The following is a 15,215-nucleotide window of genomic DNA, read 5'->3' as shown; positions in this document are numbered from 1 at the left end:
ATACAAGACTCACAAGGACCATCACAACCCATCGCACAGAAATACAAAACGACCACACTGTCTTCACATCTTGTCACACAAAAAATCAACCATCACTCTATTGTCAGAACTTGGCCATTAAAAATTCAAACTGAAGACCATGTGTCGAACTATGGTCTAAAAGTTGAAAATGCCAGTAAACCTCTCCATATAAACTCATGAGAGAGAACCAAACTAACTCCTCTCTAGACCCTCAAACTAAAGTCTGTCTAGCTCTGAAATGAGAAACTTGGCGAGAAATCTTTGCATAGACATTTTCACTGATGCAAGGGCTGCAGAGCAAACAATCAAGAGTGAAAAGCTAAAAATACTTTGATAAAAACCTCTCCATACTGTATAAATTGCTAATTAAAAATTGTGTAACTCTCAGTGAGTCAGGGAGACCATGCTACAAACAAGCAGATGAGGAAAGATTTTGGAACACCAGGACATTTTATCTCATGGGTTTCAATCTAAGAGTGCAAGCATCAATGGGTTTTAGAAAGTAGATGGCAAAGGTCACCAGACAAGAAAGTCTATCTCTTCCAAGTTTAAGGAAAGAGAAGCATATTGGCACAATAACAGTCATACAATACCGTACAGGGGAAAAAAGCAAAGACAAGACAGAAACCAGAGAGATAAAGACAGTGGCACCCTCAAATAACCCGCATCAGTATCCCTGTGGATCAGAAAAGTTACCTCTTTAGATTTGAAAGTCAAACATCTTTGCATAATTTGGCGACAAAAAATGAACAGAAGTAGCAGAGACAAAATAAAAAGAATCCAAGGCACTGAATGTCCATCGCAGCCCTCGACTTCCCAAACGACATTTCATTTCAGGTCTCACTGAATGACTCGTCCAAAACCATGTCCCTTCAAGTGTTCACGGCATGAACCATCCAAAACGAAGCCCATTAAATCCCCGGTAAATTTGTCAAAAACTAGTCTCTTGAAACCAAACCACACCCAACTTAATCACTCGAGCACAAATCACAAACCAATCACATAGTCCAAACAATCATTCAGATACAAATCACATGGCCCACTCGATCATTTACAAAAATCACAATGCCTACACAATCATTAGCACATCACGTAGCCCACACAATCACGAACCAGTCATCACATTGGCCATACGTTTATCACATAACCCAAACAATCATTCAAGTACAAATCACAATGCCCAAACAATAGTTCACATACAAATCACATAGCCCACACAATCATTCAAGTACAAATCACATAACCGACCCATTCACTCGGTCTAATAGGGACCTAAGCACAGAGCACACATGAGAAATCACTGTAGTGGTGGGAGTTGGAGGACCATCTGATGTCGCCACTTGCTTTGAGTCAGATCGTGGAGCTGGGACAGACAGACGGCATCACTCACAGCTTGCGTGCAGGTCTACAGGGAGACCAAGGCCTTGTGTTAGTGCAGGTAGTCGAGCACACTGGCAAACGCACAGGCTCCAATGCCAGACTTGGACATGAGTCGCATGCACTGGCCGGCCTGGGCAATGGTCAGTTCCAGTGGGGGTTGCTTGGGCAGGCCTTTACACTCTGTGGACATACAGTCATGGACAATTAAAGTAGGTACCGCAGGCGAGCCGTTTTCAAGGCAGACAGCTACGGCTGGGGCCAGATTTGGACGACAACATCCAACTATTAGCTGGTTTTAATTTTGGTAAACACTAATAAAAATTATACCACTGTTTTCTGTGTCTTTCCTTCTCCATGGTGAACGAGAAACTGATACTTATGATTGCATATTTAGTTTTTAATTGACTAAAGTTTAACACAGGAAAACTCGGCCGTCTCGCAATTTTGCGCGCTTAGATTTGGGGGGTACTTGTTTTAAATTTCGATTTCTCAGTCGTGAATCATCGAATTTTCTTGCGGTTTGAAACATAAAAATCTGGGATTCCAGGAGAATTTCAGGGAAATGTGTTTATGTTTTTATTCCGAGCGGAAAGCTTGAGTGGTACGATGTAAAGACGAAGAAAGCATTTTAAAATATGAAATTCGACACAAATCGGGCTATCCGTGCCAGGATCATATTCCTAGACATCTCTACCATCAAGTTTATGTGTTTAGAAAAGCCAACTACGTTCCACGAAGTAGAATTATTACTTTTTCTGAAGTAGGGTAACAACCTCTTTCGGGAGATCGTCATTCTGCCATTGCGGCTGTTCCATCGCCCAATGCCACCCCCTTTGACTTGACCCAACCAGCAGACGATTATTATGATGGTTCAGTAAAAGAAACATTCGATAGATCTGTTTATGGCGTCAATTTATGTAAGTATTATCACAATTTTCTTTTAGGATACTTATGAACATCGTGTTTTGAAAAATAAAACTAATCGGCCACCACTTGCCGTGTGGTTGGATTGTTATTGTTTGGTGGGAATCACGCCGACCTACATTTTCCCCACCTCATAGTGAATTAATTGCGATCTATACAAATGTATCGCTTCGTGGTGGTATTTTTGCTGTCTTTTCAACTAAGAACATCTTATTTATTCTAAATGCATCGAAATCTAAGCATCTCTGGTCGACAAAGTGAAAGAATAAAGCCGTGAAGAGTTGAACTGGGGGTTCTATTTATAGTAACATGTCACCACACACTACTAAATACTCGGAAGGGGGTTACCGGGTGTTAGTGTTACCGATGGAAATGTTCGTAGATCTATTGTTTGGCATTTAATTCGGTAACAAAAAAGGCTAGATCTACGTTCTTGATTGGTGGATATATTCAATTATTGAATCAACCAGCCTTTTTACGTATTCTTAGACTTAGACTTAAATGTCACCTGATAGGCCAATTGGAGATGCCCCCCCCCCCCCCTCCACTCTTTCTTCCATCCACTTACTGGACACACGATGATACATTGTATTTCCCCAGCCACTGGTTTCTTTCTCAGCTAAAATGATAAATAAATCTAGAACTAGATCTATATTATAAAAGATGAACCACGTAGAACAGTATGTTGATTTAATTCAAATTTTTAAACCCCCTGAGCAGAAATCTTTATTTTCTGAACCAATATTGACGACTTTTTCACATTATTGTCCATATCTGAAATGTTTGGAAGGTTTTTTTCTTTCTATAAACTAATTCACTGTACAGAGCCTGAAAAGAGCTTTAATTTGATATATAATTCAACCTTGTAGCACAATTTGTTGATTTTATATGAATTTTTTTCCAGTCGGCAGACGTTATAATTTTCACTCAATAATGGCAGGTTTTTGGGCATTAGGGCTCTATTATGGAGTGTTATGAGAGGTTTTGGTAAACAGTTTTCATTTGGCCCCGTAGAGCTTGCATTGAGCTTTAATTTGATGTATGATTTAGCCCTGTAGCTTAATTTGTTCACTTGTTGTGATGCTTTTTGCCCGAGGATGTTCCAGAATTCCCCTAATTTTTTTCCAAGAGGCGTTTTTTGCACCGAAGCCCACTTCAGAGGAGTCCAGAAAAGTTACTTATGGTCAGAGAGGTCTGAAAAAAATTCAGCTAAGTCTATGCATGTATTTGTAATGATTGTGTGATTTTCACAAATGAGGAGGCAGTTTTGACTAATTTGGAAGAGGTTAAAATAGGGTTCTGAGCTCTTAATGACAAATTTTGGCATTTATTTTCAATTTTTGAAGGCCCATATCTTGGAAACCAGTCATTCTAACATGCTTTGAATTTAGAGATATCAATATTTGTGTTGACAGCTCTGGGAAAAACAAAGTTTTCATTGATTTGATCATGCACTTTGTATTTTATAACACCTCAAACATGGGTGAAAGTCACCGTTGAAAAGGTTTCGTTCAAAAATAAAACTTTGAAATACCATATCTCGATTGTTTACTGATGGATTTTGATAATTCTTTTTTTAATGTTCTTGTTTCATAAAGTAGATTTGAACCCCTGAGGTTTAAACGTCAATATTGTTCAAAAAATTTTTCGCTTGTGGTACCTAATTAAAGAAGACTTCTTAACACTTCAAGGACAAAGTGGACAAATATGTTCGACTTTTACTTTACTTTTTCGATAGAGCGGCCATTTGAGTTCTAGCCAACACATGTTCGACCAAAGCTAATGCAGCAGCACATTTTGAACACAAATTTGCATACTTCATAACAAAAAACCTATCCACAAGTGAAACATTTACAATTAATATCCAAACATGTCTAGACTTATCAAACATTTGATCGAACTACAAGTAAAACATTTATAACTGTCATGTAACGGACCAGAAACAGATACACAGTATTGTCGGTGCCGCAAGCAATCCATTTAAGTCTGTTTGGGTACTTCTTACACCCGAGACAGAAAATAGTTTGCTATTTGTTCCTATCAGGAATAATGAAAAGCAAGAATATCATAAACTATGTCCACAGCATTAAACAGCATTTTGGTGATGTTGAAAGGTGCATCTTTGACAGAGCTTTGGGGGGGGTAAAAATTGAAAATTCTCAAAATCAAGAGGATAGCTTGCCATAGCCACGATATACAACTGTTCTACATTAGATCTAGTTTTCGTTTACTTGAAATCCTAGAACTTTCAAACAATGAGTTAGCTTCCAAATTTTCACGACTCCAATACTTTTGCATAACTCAAACGCTAGTCATGAAATACACACGGTCATGGAAATAAGACAAAATGAGCAGAAAAAGTAGCTCAAGTAAGTACAAGTGAAACTCACATCTAACAAGTAGTTGCACCTGACCTTAAATTTAGTTGAATCTCTGGGGTTTCAGTGAAAGAAACAGTGACTTACTTAAGCATTTTAAAAATCGATAACAATAGGGACGTCAGTTCTAAATTTAAAATGAATCACAGTCTGAGCGTACAGAGAAAGAACAAAAGAAGCATCAAAACCCTTGCTTTTCAACAAGTGGTTGTTTCTCTTGATACAGCTTCACAGCATTAAAAAATTAGAGTACCGCTGAGTCATATACTGAAAAACCCCTGAGTACCGCACCGGTTTAGAAGCCAACAAAATAATTAGGGTACGTTACAAAAAAATTCATTGAAACAAAAGTCATTGACAGAATTACATGAAAATTTCAAGATATATTCAGAAATAAATGTACTGTATAGAAAAACCTTTTTTGCGACAAATCAACATCAAGATAAACTCCCATTCTGTTTGGAGAGGGTAGACATGCCCACCTGAATTTCTATCACCTGTAGGCCTGGACCCACCAACATTACAAGATCTAAAACACGAAGAAACACGACGAACTGGAACATTTATGAATCTGTCTATGTCAGTCAGGCTCTACATCAGACAAATTGTCAAGGTAAGACCAACTGTCATCAATACAATCACTAAGCTCGCCTGAATCTAGCGGAAACGCTGAAGCCATGGTAGAACAAAAAATATTTTTTAAAAACCTTCACAGCTTAAGAAACACGCTAAAAAAGTTCGAAGCGCTACATCAATGATTCAGCTATCATATAGAGTGATTTCCCTTTATATTTACTTCCGTGGAGAAGTTCCATCTGTTTTGTGTGCCTGGTCGAGTCGGCGACAGTCGCCAGCGGTACTGAGCAGAAATTACCGGCCAGAAGTACTATAACAACATTTTTTAGAACAGGAATTTTTGTCTTTTCAGCTTCGTGTCCCTCGGTGTTAGCTGATCTTATAAAGTCTTTCAATAAAGCCGATAAGGAGTTTGGTGCAATACTGATCAAAACAAATTTTGCTCCTTAACTTCTTAATTTTTCTTTTTTTGGCTTCCCCAAACAAAAAGTTGTTTTAAAAAAAGACTACTTTTCCGTCTGTTTACTATCACACTGAATACATCCTGGACTTGGACTAAACTGACCTCGAAAACTGAAGCAGTGCTACAGTATACACTGGACCACTGAGTGCACACGTTGTAAAAGCACATTAATCTCAAATTCTCTTGCATCTATAAAAGCTTCTTTGCCAAGCAATTCAAGTAATAAAATATACGGACTAACTGTTATGGCCAATTTTAACAAGGTCTACAAAATGTCTGGTTAAACAGGACTCATTATGTAGATCTATTATAATCACTGTTCAATAGCCAAGAAAAAAAATTGTAACATGTCAGCACAGCACCTCTGTTGATGATTCACAGCATGCAAATTTTATAGTAATATGAGTAAAAATAAGTAATTAAACCACTTTTGGCCATTTAAAAAGAAAAGGGTGGCTGCCAAAGCAACTTGAGTCACTTAGTTCAAATTTAACACTTGACGCGGGCTCAGCCTAATTTAACATCTGGATTGAGACATTGAAAGCAGCACCCAGCATGAGACTGGCCGAATTTAGCACCTGGAGAAAGACTCATTGAATGTAGTGCAAGCTTGACACTCACCTAATATAGCACTGTTGAGAGCTGCACAGACAGGCTCTCGCTTCACGGGTAACAACTGACTGCCAATCGGACTGTTCCACGGGTCTGAGTATGCGAGCAAACTGAAGGCATCCTGAGGGAGAGTCAACAGTTCTACCTGTAAAAATGTCACCTAAACGATCCCACAGATTTGCCTCAACAACCCTTCATTTCAATGACCCCAGTTTTGTCTCTAAAAACTTCACATCCCCATGAGCCTATAGTTTTGCTTGTACAAGTTTCATTTTTATGATCCACCACTTCTTCCTGTACAAACTTCATCTGAAATATAATGCAGAAGTAAAAATACATGGTACAGAGGTATCCACTTAACAACAACCTAGATAACAGCAACCTCTGCCAAACAGCAACCTAAGCTTGTGGAACAGAATTTTTCCGATTAAAACATTTTTGAAGATTCAAAAACCACCATGAACACAGACACTGGCCTATAATTTCAGTGTGTGTGTACATCCCTCGTCAAAACAACTGCCCAGGCCCAAAATGCACTATGCTGAGTACAGGAGTTTGGTTCACACCCTCACCTGTAGAGCTCTCTTGTTGGCCTCACTTTTGCCAAACTCCTTCCTCAACCTTTGACTCATGACCTTTAACTCGCGACCAAATGTTAGCATTTTCTCTATGGCTGCTTCATTGCCCCCACACATCTGTCGACGTTGAGATGGGCCGTCTACATCTGTAAAGGAGAACAAAGTTTCAGTCTCGAGTCACAAAAAGTTCACAAAAATGCCAGCTCTTGTAATTGTGTGACCCCCACTGCTAACACCAATGGTGAATTTCTCAGTCACTGTGTATTTTGTTGTGCCTAAGAAGAACATAAACATATATAAAACAAAACTTTTTTTCAGGAAATTCAGTATCTTACAAGAGGAACCATACAAGTTTCTCTTTGAGTTACAATATTTGTGCTTCTCAAGAAGAAGCAGAGATGGCAAAAAGACTGCTTTGTTATGGTCTTTAACTGGAGGTTCGTTTTTTAGGTATTTTCCCAGTTGTGCAGTACAGTGATAGAACATGTTTTAATAAATGTCACCGACTTTGCTTTGATGAATTTATTACAGAAATTCGGGTGCAGAGTTTAACCGATGAGTTTGTGAACCTTTGCACCACCAAACAATCACCATACAGAATGTCACTTGTAATACTGAAGTAATGTCCTAATTTAATGACCTTGTACGTCATCCTATATGAAGTTACATCTGGGATCACTGAAACATAGTAAGATTTAAGAGGTAGTTATGCTGAGAACCAGTTTTCAATTTGTGTAGTTTTTATGCATTGTTTTATAAATTAATTGGATATTCCCAGAGAAACAAAAAAACAGAATCCATTTTTGTCACGTTGCAGTAATTTTGGGTTCAGTAACTTGTTCATGGGTTGTGATATGCCCCTTTTATAATTCACAGAACACTGTAAAACAAAACATTCTTACCACAGAATATTGAAATTTCGCATACAGTCTCAGTCAGTTAATGTCTGTAAAGTGAAAGGATAATTTTCTGCAACTTTGCATAGTTTTTGAATGAAAACATAATTTCCAAATCCCTTCTTTTACTATCCAAAAGCAATAACATTTGTACATTATAGCTTTTCTTTTTTCTTAAAAGGATAATTTGTCAAAACACTATAGATTAATCAACAGAGACAATCATTCACCCATGTCCCCCCAACTATAGACGGCAACAACAACAAAAATATTAAATCAATGTCCTCCCACTATAGACAAAAAAGGCATATGTCCTACCCATGTCCTCATCGTCCTCACAGTGTGATGAGTTCCCGTTGAGATGAGAATTGCCGTTGGACAAGGTGCTGGAGTGGTCTCCCTCGTCAGACAAATCCATCTCCTCGGCCTGAATGAGACGGGGGCCACCGTTCATGGCCATGTGATCTCCGCTGGCCGCACTGTTGGCCGAGTTCATCATGGCCTCCTCCTCCATGTGGGCATACTCTGTCTGGTTGTTGGCCTGAGCACCGCCGCCACCACCACCACCACCGCTACTGTTATAGCTGTTGCTATGCTGTTGCTGGTGCAGACTGGGCGGAGGACAAGAGGCCGGGCTCGGGTGTTGTTTTCCTGAAGCCGACGCTCGACTGGGACTGTTGGAGCTGGAGCTGCCAGGGCTACGATGATGCTGCTGTTGATTATAATGGAAGGAGTGCTGCGTTTGCTGTGGGAACTGCGGGGTGGTGGGTGGGATGGAGGCCTGGGCGTGCGGGCTGTGGGAAGGACTAGAGCGACTGCTGCCCTCACCCGACTGGTGGGACTTTGGGCTACGGCTGTGACTGGCCGGCCCATAAGGGGAGACACCTCCACGCACTTCACTGTCCGTCCCATTGACCATCTCCACAAACTGCCGGCACTTGAGCATAAACAGGAGGTCGGGCTTAGCTTCCAGCAGCTTCGGGTACAGAGATTGGGTGGATTCAATGGCCTCCCCCATTCGACCTGCCAGGACTAGTTTCTGAATACCTGAAACACATGATAGCAGTGGATGGATTACGTCACTAGAATACAGATAGTGTAGAATTTTTAATACACAGCGTAAAGTGGCCAACCACATGATAGAGAGGAAAATCCCCATTAACTTGTCATTATCATCCCCTCCCCCTCCCTCCTCAAAAAACTTGATCTTTTTCTCCCTTAAGTACCTGCCATGTACAAAAAACAGTAACACATGGCATCTTTAAACTCACGTTGTCTGTTTCTTATAGATTCAATGTTTTCCACCACTGGCTGGTTGGTGGACTGGCAGAAGGCCTCAGCGGCTGAGCAATAGCCATGGTGGACCAAGTAGGTGGACACAATTCTGAGGACACAAGGAGGAAGGCCAAGGTCATGAGTGTGTGCAAAAAGAGGGAAAGAGAGAACAGAGATTTTGTTCGAGTAAAAGATTTAACACGCTGACACAAAAAGTCCTCTGGTGCAGGAAAAGGGTGGGCCTACTGCAAAAAGACAAAAAAAGAGAAGTAGTAAGGAAAAAAGAACCACTAGTGGTGTCCTTCAGTCACCAGCAGCAAGAGGAATGAGGTAAAAGGGAGAAAGCAGACCAGCATACTCCTTCATGAACAAAGTGATGGAAAAAGGCAGCACACTCACGAGCTTGGAGGGGGGTTACGCGAGATGACTTCAGCTCCAGTTTAACTAGGTAGTTGGCAAATCTTAAGTGAGGTGAGAGACAGTGGAAGAGAGATAAAGAGGAAGAAGTAGGGAAGATGAGAGTGATCAGGAGCATGGACACAGGAGACAGCTAGATTGTACATTTGTATGTGATTTATATATCTCTCCCCCCCCCCCCCCCCCCCCAACAATTAAAAAAAACAAACAAAGGACGACACACAATTGTGTCTGTCTACAGCTGCCTGAAATCCCTGTGAGCATAACAAACAACTGTCAACACACTAGTGTACCTGTTTAAAGCTGTCTGGAACTCTCCCCTCCGGTCAGACACAGGGAACCTCTCGATGGTTAACTTTGTTTTGACCCTCCACTCCTGGGAGGAAACACAGGTAAAGGCAAAAGTTCATTTCCAGAAATACTCCTACGATCTCAAACCAGACTATTTTATTGTGGAAGCTTTAACAACACAAAATCCTTTTAAAATGTTACTGATATGCGCGTCTTATAATTTATGCTGTTTTCATGAAAGTCTCTTCAGTAAAATGTGTATGCTTTATGTGATGTGGGCCAATGGCCCTAAACATTGAATACAATACCAACCTACCTTCTACATTCTTATGAACACTTTCTCCTCCCAGGGTTCCGAGTCCTGTTGCTCCTCCTCTTTCTACATACTCATTAACATTGTTTCTGCATTATCAAAACTACGTGAAAAATGTTTCCCTTTTCCATGGAGAGAGTACACTCAGTTTTTTTTAGTTTTTGTAAGTGTTTTTGGCACTTACAACACAATAAGGTCATATAAGTGCTGAAGATTATAAGTGTTACAAGAGAGTAACAAACACAAAAAAGAAGGAGGGGAGATAGCGACGATAGGTTTTTTTAAAGGAAAGAAGGAGCAAACCACACCAGAGCACCGGCCAACCACCCATGGTTACACTCAAAGAGTTGGAGCATTCTTTTATAGACAATGACAAATTTCTGTAGGTCAAAACAAAGTTCTGACCCCCACAAGGACACAAGTGTCAGCAACAGCTCACCTCATTATCATGGAGCAAACTTAAGACTGGTACACATCTCTATCAACAGATTAACATAATATAGTTTTCGTTTTTCGTTAGGTTTTACGGTGCTTGCAACTGAGATTAACATAATAACAGTGACAACAAGTAGAGAAAGGCCTACAACAACAGATATCTCTTGCAGACCCATTAACAATCCGCATCCCTGCAAAGGAAGACCACAAGATATAAACCCCATTGTCAAGGCACCATTGCCTGGCTCACCTTCATGTAGTCCTCAATGTCAAAGACAAATGGAGCTTGTCCAAAGTTTGCCTCCACCACCTCGCCGGGAGTCTGAAGGCCCACAGTCGGGTACAAGTTGGCCTGTCCAGAAGTCAAAAGATAGTCATTATTATTTTATTATATTTTGGTAAGTGTTTTACTGCGCTCATACTGCATAAAGTCATATGAGCGAGCCGGACACATCAAACATTTTCAGTTGGTAGGAAATTTTGAATTTTGCCAGGGTGGTGGCCGAAGCCAACTCTTCTTAAATATGGACCACCAAGGGATCTTTAACGAGCGCAACTTGCAAACAGGACTTCCGAGATTTTTCACCCTTGTCGGAGAAGGCAAGGTGTTGATCTTACCTACCAGAAGATCAGGGGTGTGCCTGAAAAAGAGCAGTAAGAAGGAGCCAAGGAGAAGCAGAAGAACGGCTGCAGAAAGAGTCAGGAGCCAAGAGGAGGGGGCAGAAAGTGAATATGAAAGCAGACAACAGAACATTGCTAGAGGGCAGGAAAGGAGGTGAAAGGAGAAAATTTTAGAGAAGAAAATGTTTGCGTCACTACCCGTATTTGAACCTGGGACCTTTTTTTTTTGGTAAGTGTTTTACGGCGCTTGCAACTCCATGAGGTCATATGACGCACGGGACACATAATTTTTAGTTAACCTGGGACCTTTGAACGAGAGGTAAACACCTTAACCTCTAAGCCATGAGAGCCCCCATAAAGAGTCAGTGAAGAGGTCGCAGCAGTAGAGATCATGTACCAAATAGAGATCTTGTTTGTGTGAATAAACAGAACCACATTAACAAAATAACAGTCATTTAGCACTGGGAAAAACAGACAATAAAAACAACAGAAAGAAAGAAAAAAAGAACGTACCAGTAGTGGCCTGCAACTTCCCATAATGGAGAGATCACAAAAACAGGCGGTGAGGAAATTATAAATACAGCACAGTGGTCATAGACAGATGTTCAAACAAATAAGGATCTCACAGTACCACATAGGTACAGGTATTTGTAAAACCGTTTGTCTTTTTTGACAAATGCTGAGGCTTAAACTACTCAATATGACCAAGATTCCTACAGACAAGAGCCAAAAAGCACCCCCCCCCCCTCCTCCAGAAAAACCCTCCCCAAAAGCGATTATATATGAAACATATAAATATTACATCCATTAAAAACCTACACAGAATTTTTTCCTCCCCCCCCCCAACCAAATGACCTTAAGCACTATACCTGTGCCAGGAGAGAAACTTTTATCTGCAAGGGTATATCTACAAAAAAAAATAGCATTCACCCCTCTCTGTTTAAACAGACTATTATTTAGAAATTGAAGATGACAGTTGGAACATCAACTTCGCATGGACACCCACTCAAGTGACAACTAGAGCACGTGATTTGCTTGCTGTAACGTAGCTGCACCTTTTTTACTTAGCCCATCACAACAGCATCAGTAATTTACTATTTTAACTGTTGAACTTAAAGCGTAATGCAGCGGTACCCCCATAGTTATCTAAACACACAGAGGTAACTCACCGGAAGATCTGTGAAAGCAATACCTGAAAGGGCAAAGGAAAAATAAAGATAAAATAAACCATTGCACATTGGTTACTCTACATGTAAATTGTTGCTACAATCTGTTGAATCAGCTATTAAATAGTAAAGTCTACATGAACTGTTGCTACATCAAATCATTCAGTCTACACCACGGGTCAGCAACCTTTTCAGCCAACTAGGACACTCAGAGCTTAGAGAAGACCTGCTAAGCTGGGGGGAAAAAAAACAAGGTGTAAAAGAAAGAACTTTCAACCATTTGAAAATAGCAGTGCGCCTAATGGCAATGACAACTATAACATTATATACGCACACGTAATTTGACCTCGATTTGTTTTTTTAATGTCTGCCTTGGTCACCAGCAACAGTTTTAGAGCAAGTATGTGTTATCAAACTTTTGAAACAAATGATTTACAATGTGAAGTGATGCAGATAGGGGGTGTCAGCATATCATCAATGATATCAATGATGCATACCTTGACCTCAACTTGAACCTGACCGGAAGTGCCTTTTTGCAAAGAATGAAACAATGTATATGATAGTCAAGGTAAAGCTAATTAGGCCGGACGTTATATCAAAATAAGTAGAGGGGAGTTAGGCTGAATGAAAATGCTTAATAGGCTGGAACTGGCCTCAAGGCCCAAGGCTGCTGACCCCTGGTCGGCACCATCAGCTGATAAAATTAATAATCAGACATTGGTTAGTGCGCCGCATCAGCTACTACAGTTGTCAGTAATCAGACTGGATAGTGTACACCATCCGCTGCTACAGGCTACATAGAATGGGTACTAACTATCAAGACATCATCACAATGGGTCGCTTTTAAGCACAAGGGGACTATCCCGATAAACGCTGTTTTGAGAAAATCGAAGGATAAGTTTTTGCCCCTTGTTCAGTTTCTTTAACATACGAGAGTTTTCTCTATAACAAACAAATAATAATATACACACCAATCAAACCAAACTTCTCCTATAGGTAGGGCAATGTCTACTTTTGGTGTAGGTCAAGATTTCCGGAAACCCCCGAAATCTCGGTTAGCCCACTTGTCCTTAAAAGCGACCAATTAACCGGAGCAGGTGGTTCCCAACTGCACTGAGACAGACACTGCACACTGAGGCAGTTCTCCAGTACACTGCAACAGGTCTTGCACACAGGCACCAATTTTAGAGAACTGATGAGACAATTTGATAGCAAAGCCAATCCTCTGCGGGGTTCTCTTTCTAACATGGACTGAGATAAGTCCTGAAAAAGGGACCCTGCTTCCACTAACATAGGCTTGTCAGTGGCATAATGGTACAGATTCTCTGTATTTACATGTACCTCCCAGCTCCATTCCTTTTAATTTCCTGAACAATAGTGAGCTCATAAATAGATGACTTATTAATTCTAACAAAGTAGAGCCCAAGGGGACAATTTTTAGTTTTAGCAAGACACAAACCAGAGCCCATAAATCCCAAATGAACTTATGTTTGCAGACGACCAATGTCTTATTCATCCATACCAACAAAGCCCTAAAAAAACAACAACACTGAACAACAGCTGAGAGAAATTTGACATGAGAATAAGCACATCAACTCAAAAAGCCAGTGGTTACCTATCAGCTCGCATCTCTTCTATCTCACCCAAACATCTCCATGGACACAAAGAGACAGCTTATCACTTCAATATTTATACCAACATATGCTACCACTGCCAGACCTGGACAGATGCAAAATAAAATGTCTTCGCAAAACCCTTAACATTACAAGAAGAGACAGGCAGAGAAATGTAGAAGAAAGAGCAACTATTGGCACAGAGTGCTGCTTGCACTTCATACAAAAAAAACAAAGAATAAAATGGTTTGGCCACCTGTTACGAATGTCACCTAGCCAGCCAGCCGAAGGAGCCTTTAACACCAAGTACTCAGGTTATACAGGAAGAGGAAGGCCACACAAAAGATAGATTGAGGAAGTAAAGGGAACCCAGGGAAATCATAACATCCCAATTGAAAGAGATGTGGAGCTGGCCTACCATAGAAAACTGCATCTCCCCTCAACACTTAACGACAACAAAGGATGAAAAATTAAAAGCAAAAAGTAAAGAAGAGTTTTATTGCACTTGCAACATAACATGTGTCAAAAATTAAAGGTGTTACTAGTGAGTAAAAAGCTAAAAAAAAAATAGAGATTGGGAAGACAGATGTTTGATAGGAATGAGGGGGCAAACCCTACCAGAGCACCCACCAACCACTTACAAGGTGCTAATTGTGGTAGAGACACTTATCATACAAGAGATCTACAAGGTACGTACCTAGATTGATACCATTCTTAGTGTAGAAGCAGGTGTTGTCAATGAGGTTCACACAGCAGCCAATGGTGTCCCCTGAGGTGAATGTGGGCCCGTACGTCTGCCCTGACCCAGTCGAACAGAACGAGTTGCCATCGTCGCCGTGGTAACCATAAGAATGTTTGTCCCATCCTGGTAGAAAAATCGAATACAATGTTGGTCAAGGTATGTCATTTATAATAATGCATTTCAGAAATTATTGACTGTAGTTGTTAAATAGTTCAGTTCTACACCCAGTAACAAAACAAAATCTCACTAACCTCAAGGTCTGTGATCTGCAAATTTGAGAATCTGGAGCCTCAGACCTCGTGTCCATTGTAGCCCACGTCACAAAACATCGAGCTTAGGTAAGAATCATATCAACACTATAACAGTCATTAAGTATACAAAAAAAAGGCAAGACATATATATGGAAGGGAAAGAAAAAAGTAGGACCTACAAATTGTACCCTGCAATCATCCACACAAAAAAGCTGACACGTTGAACAAATATTCTACAAACAGCCAGTACAGCTCACACAAGT

At 40.4% G+C, this 15,215-nt stretch overlaps 1 protein-coding gene across 1 annotated transcript in view; it reads right to left on the bottom strand.

The window, feature by feature from the left end:
• Positions 1-1,140: 1,140 nt before the first annotated feature.
• The window catches only part of LOC101861275 (ran-binding protein 9), a 31,156-nt gene continuing 17,081 nt past the window's right edge, over positions 1,141-15,215 (bottom strand). Inside the window, exons 4-12 of the mRNA XM_005096740.3 lie at positions 14,657-14,824; positions 12,350-12,372; positions 10,810-10,911; positions 9,814-9,896; positions 9,100-9,212; positions 8,147-8,875; positions 6,927-7,078; positions 6,364-6,475; positions 1,141-1,581 (exon numbers count right to left, since the gene is read on the bottom strand). Coding sequence (XP_005096797.1) covers positions 1,451-1,581; positions 6,364-6,475; positions 6,927-7,078; positions 8,147-8,875; positions 9,100-9,212; positions 9,814-9,896; positions 10,810-10,911; positions 12,350-12,372; positions 14,657-14,824 — 1,613 coding nt within the window. The 3' untranslated portion in view covers positions 1,141-1,450. The remainder of the gene's footprint in view (positions 1,582-6,363; positions 6,476-6,926; positions 7,079-8,146; positions 8,876-9,099; positions 9,213-9,813; positions 9,897-10,809; positions 10,912-12,349; positions 12,373-14,656; positions 14,825-15,215) is intronic.

This window comes from Aplysia californica, unplaced genomic scaffold (genome assembly GCF_000002075.1).
Source record: "Aplysia californica isolate F4 #8 unplaced genomic scaffold, AplCal3.0 scaffold00136, whole genome shotgun sequence".
NCBI classification, from domain to species: domain Eukaryota; kingdom Metazoa; phylum Mollusca; class Gastropoda; order Aplysiida; family Aplysiidae; genus Aplysia; species Aplysia californica.
This window is presented reverse-complemented; position numbering and strand designations above follow the sequence as displayed.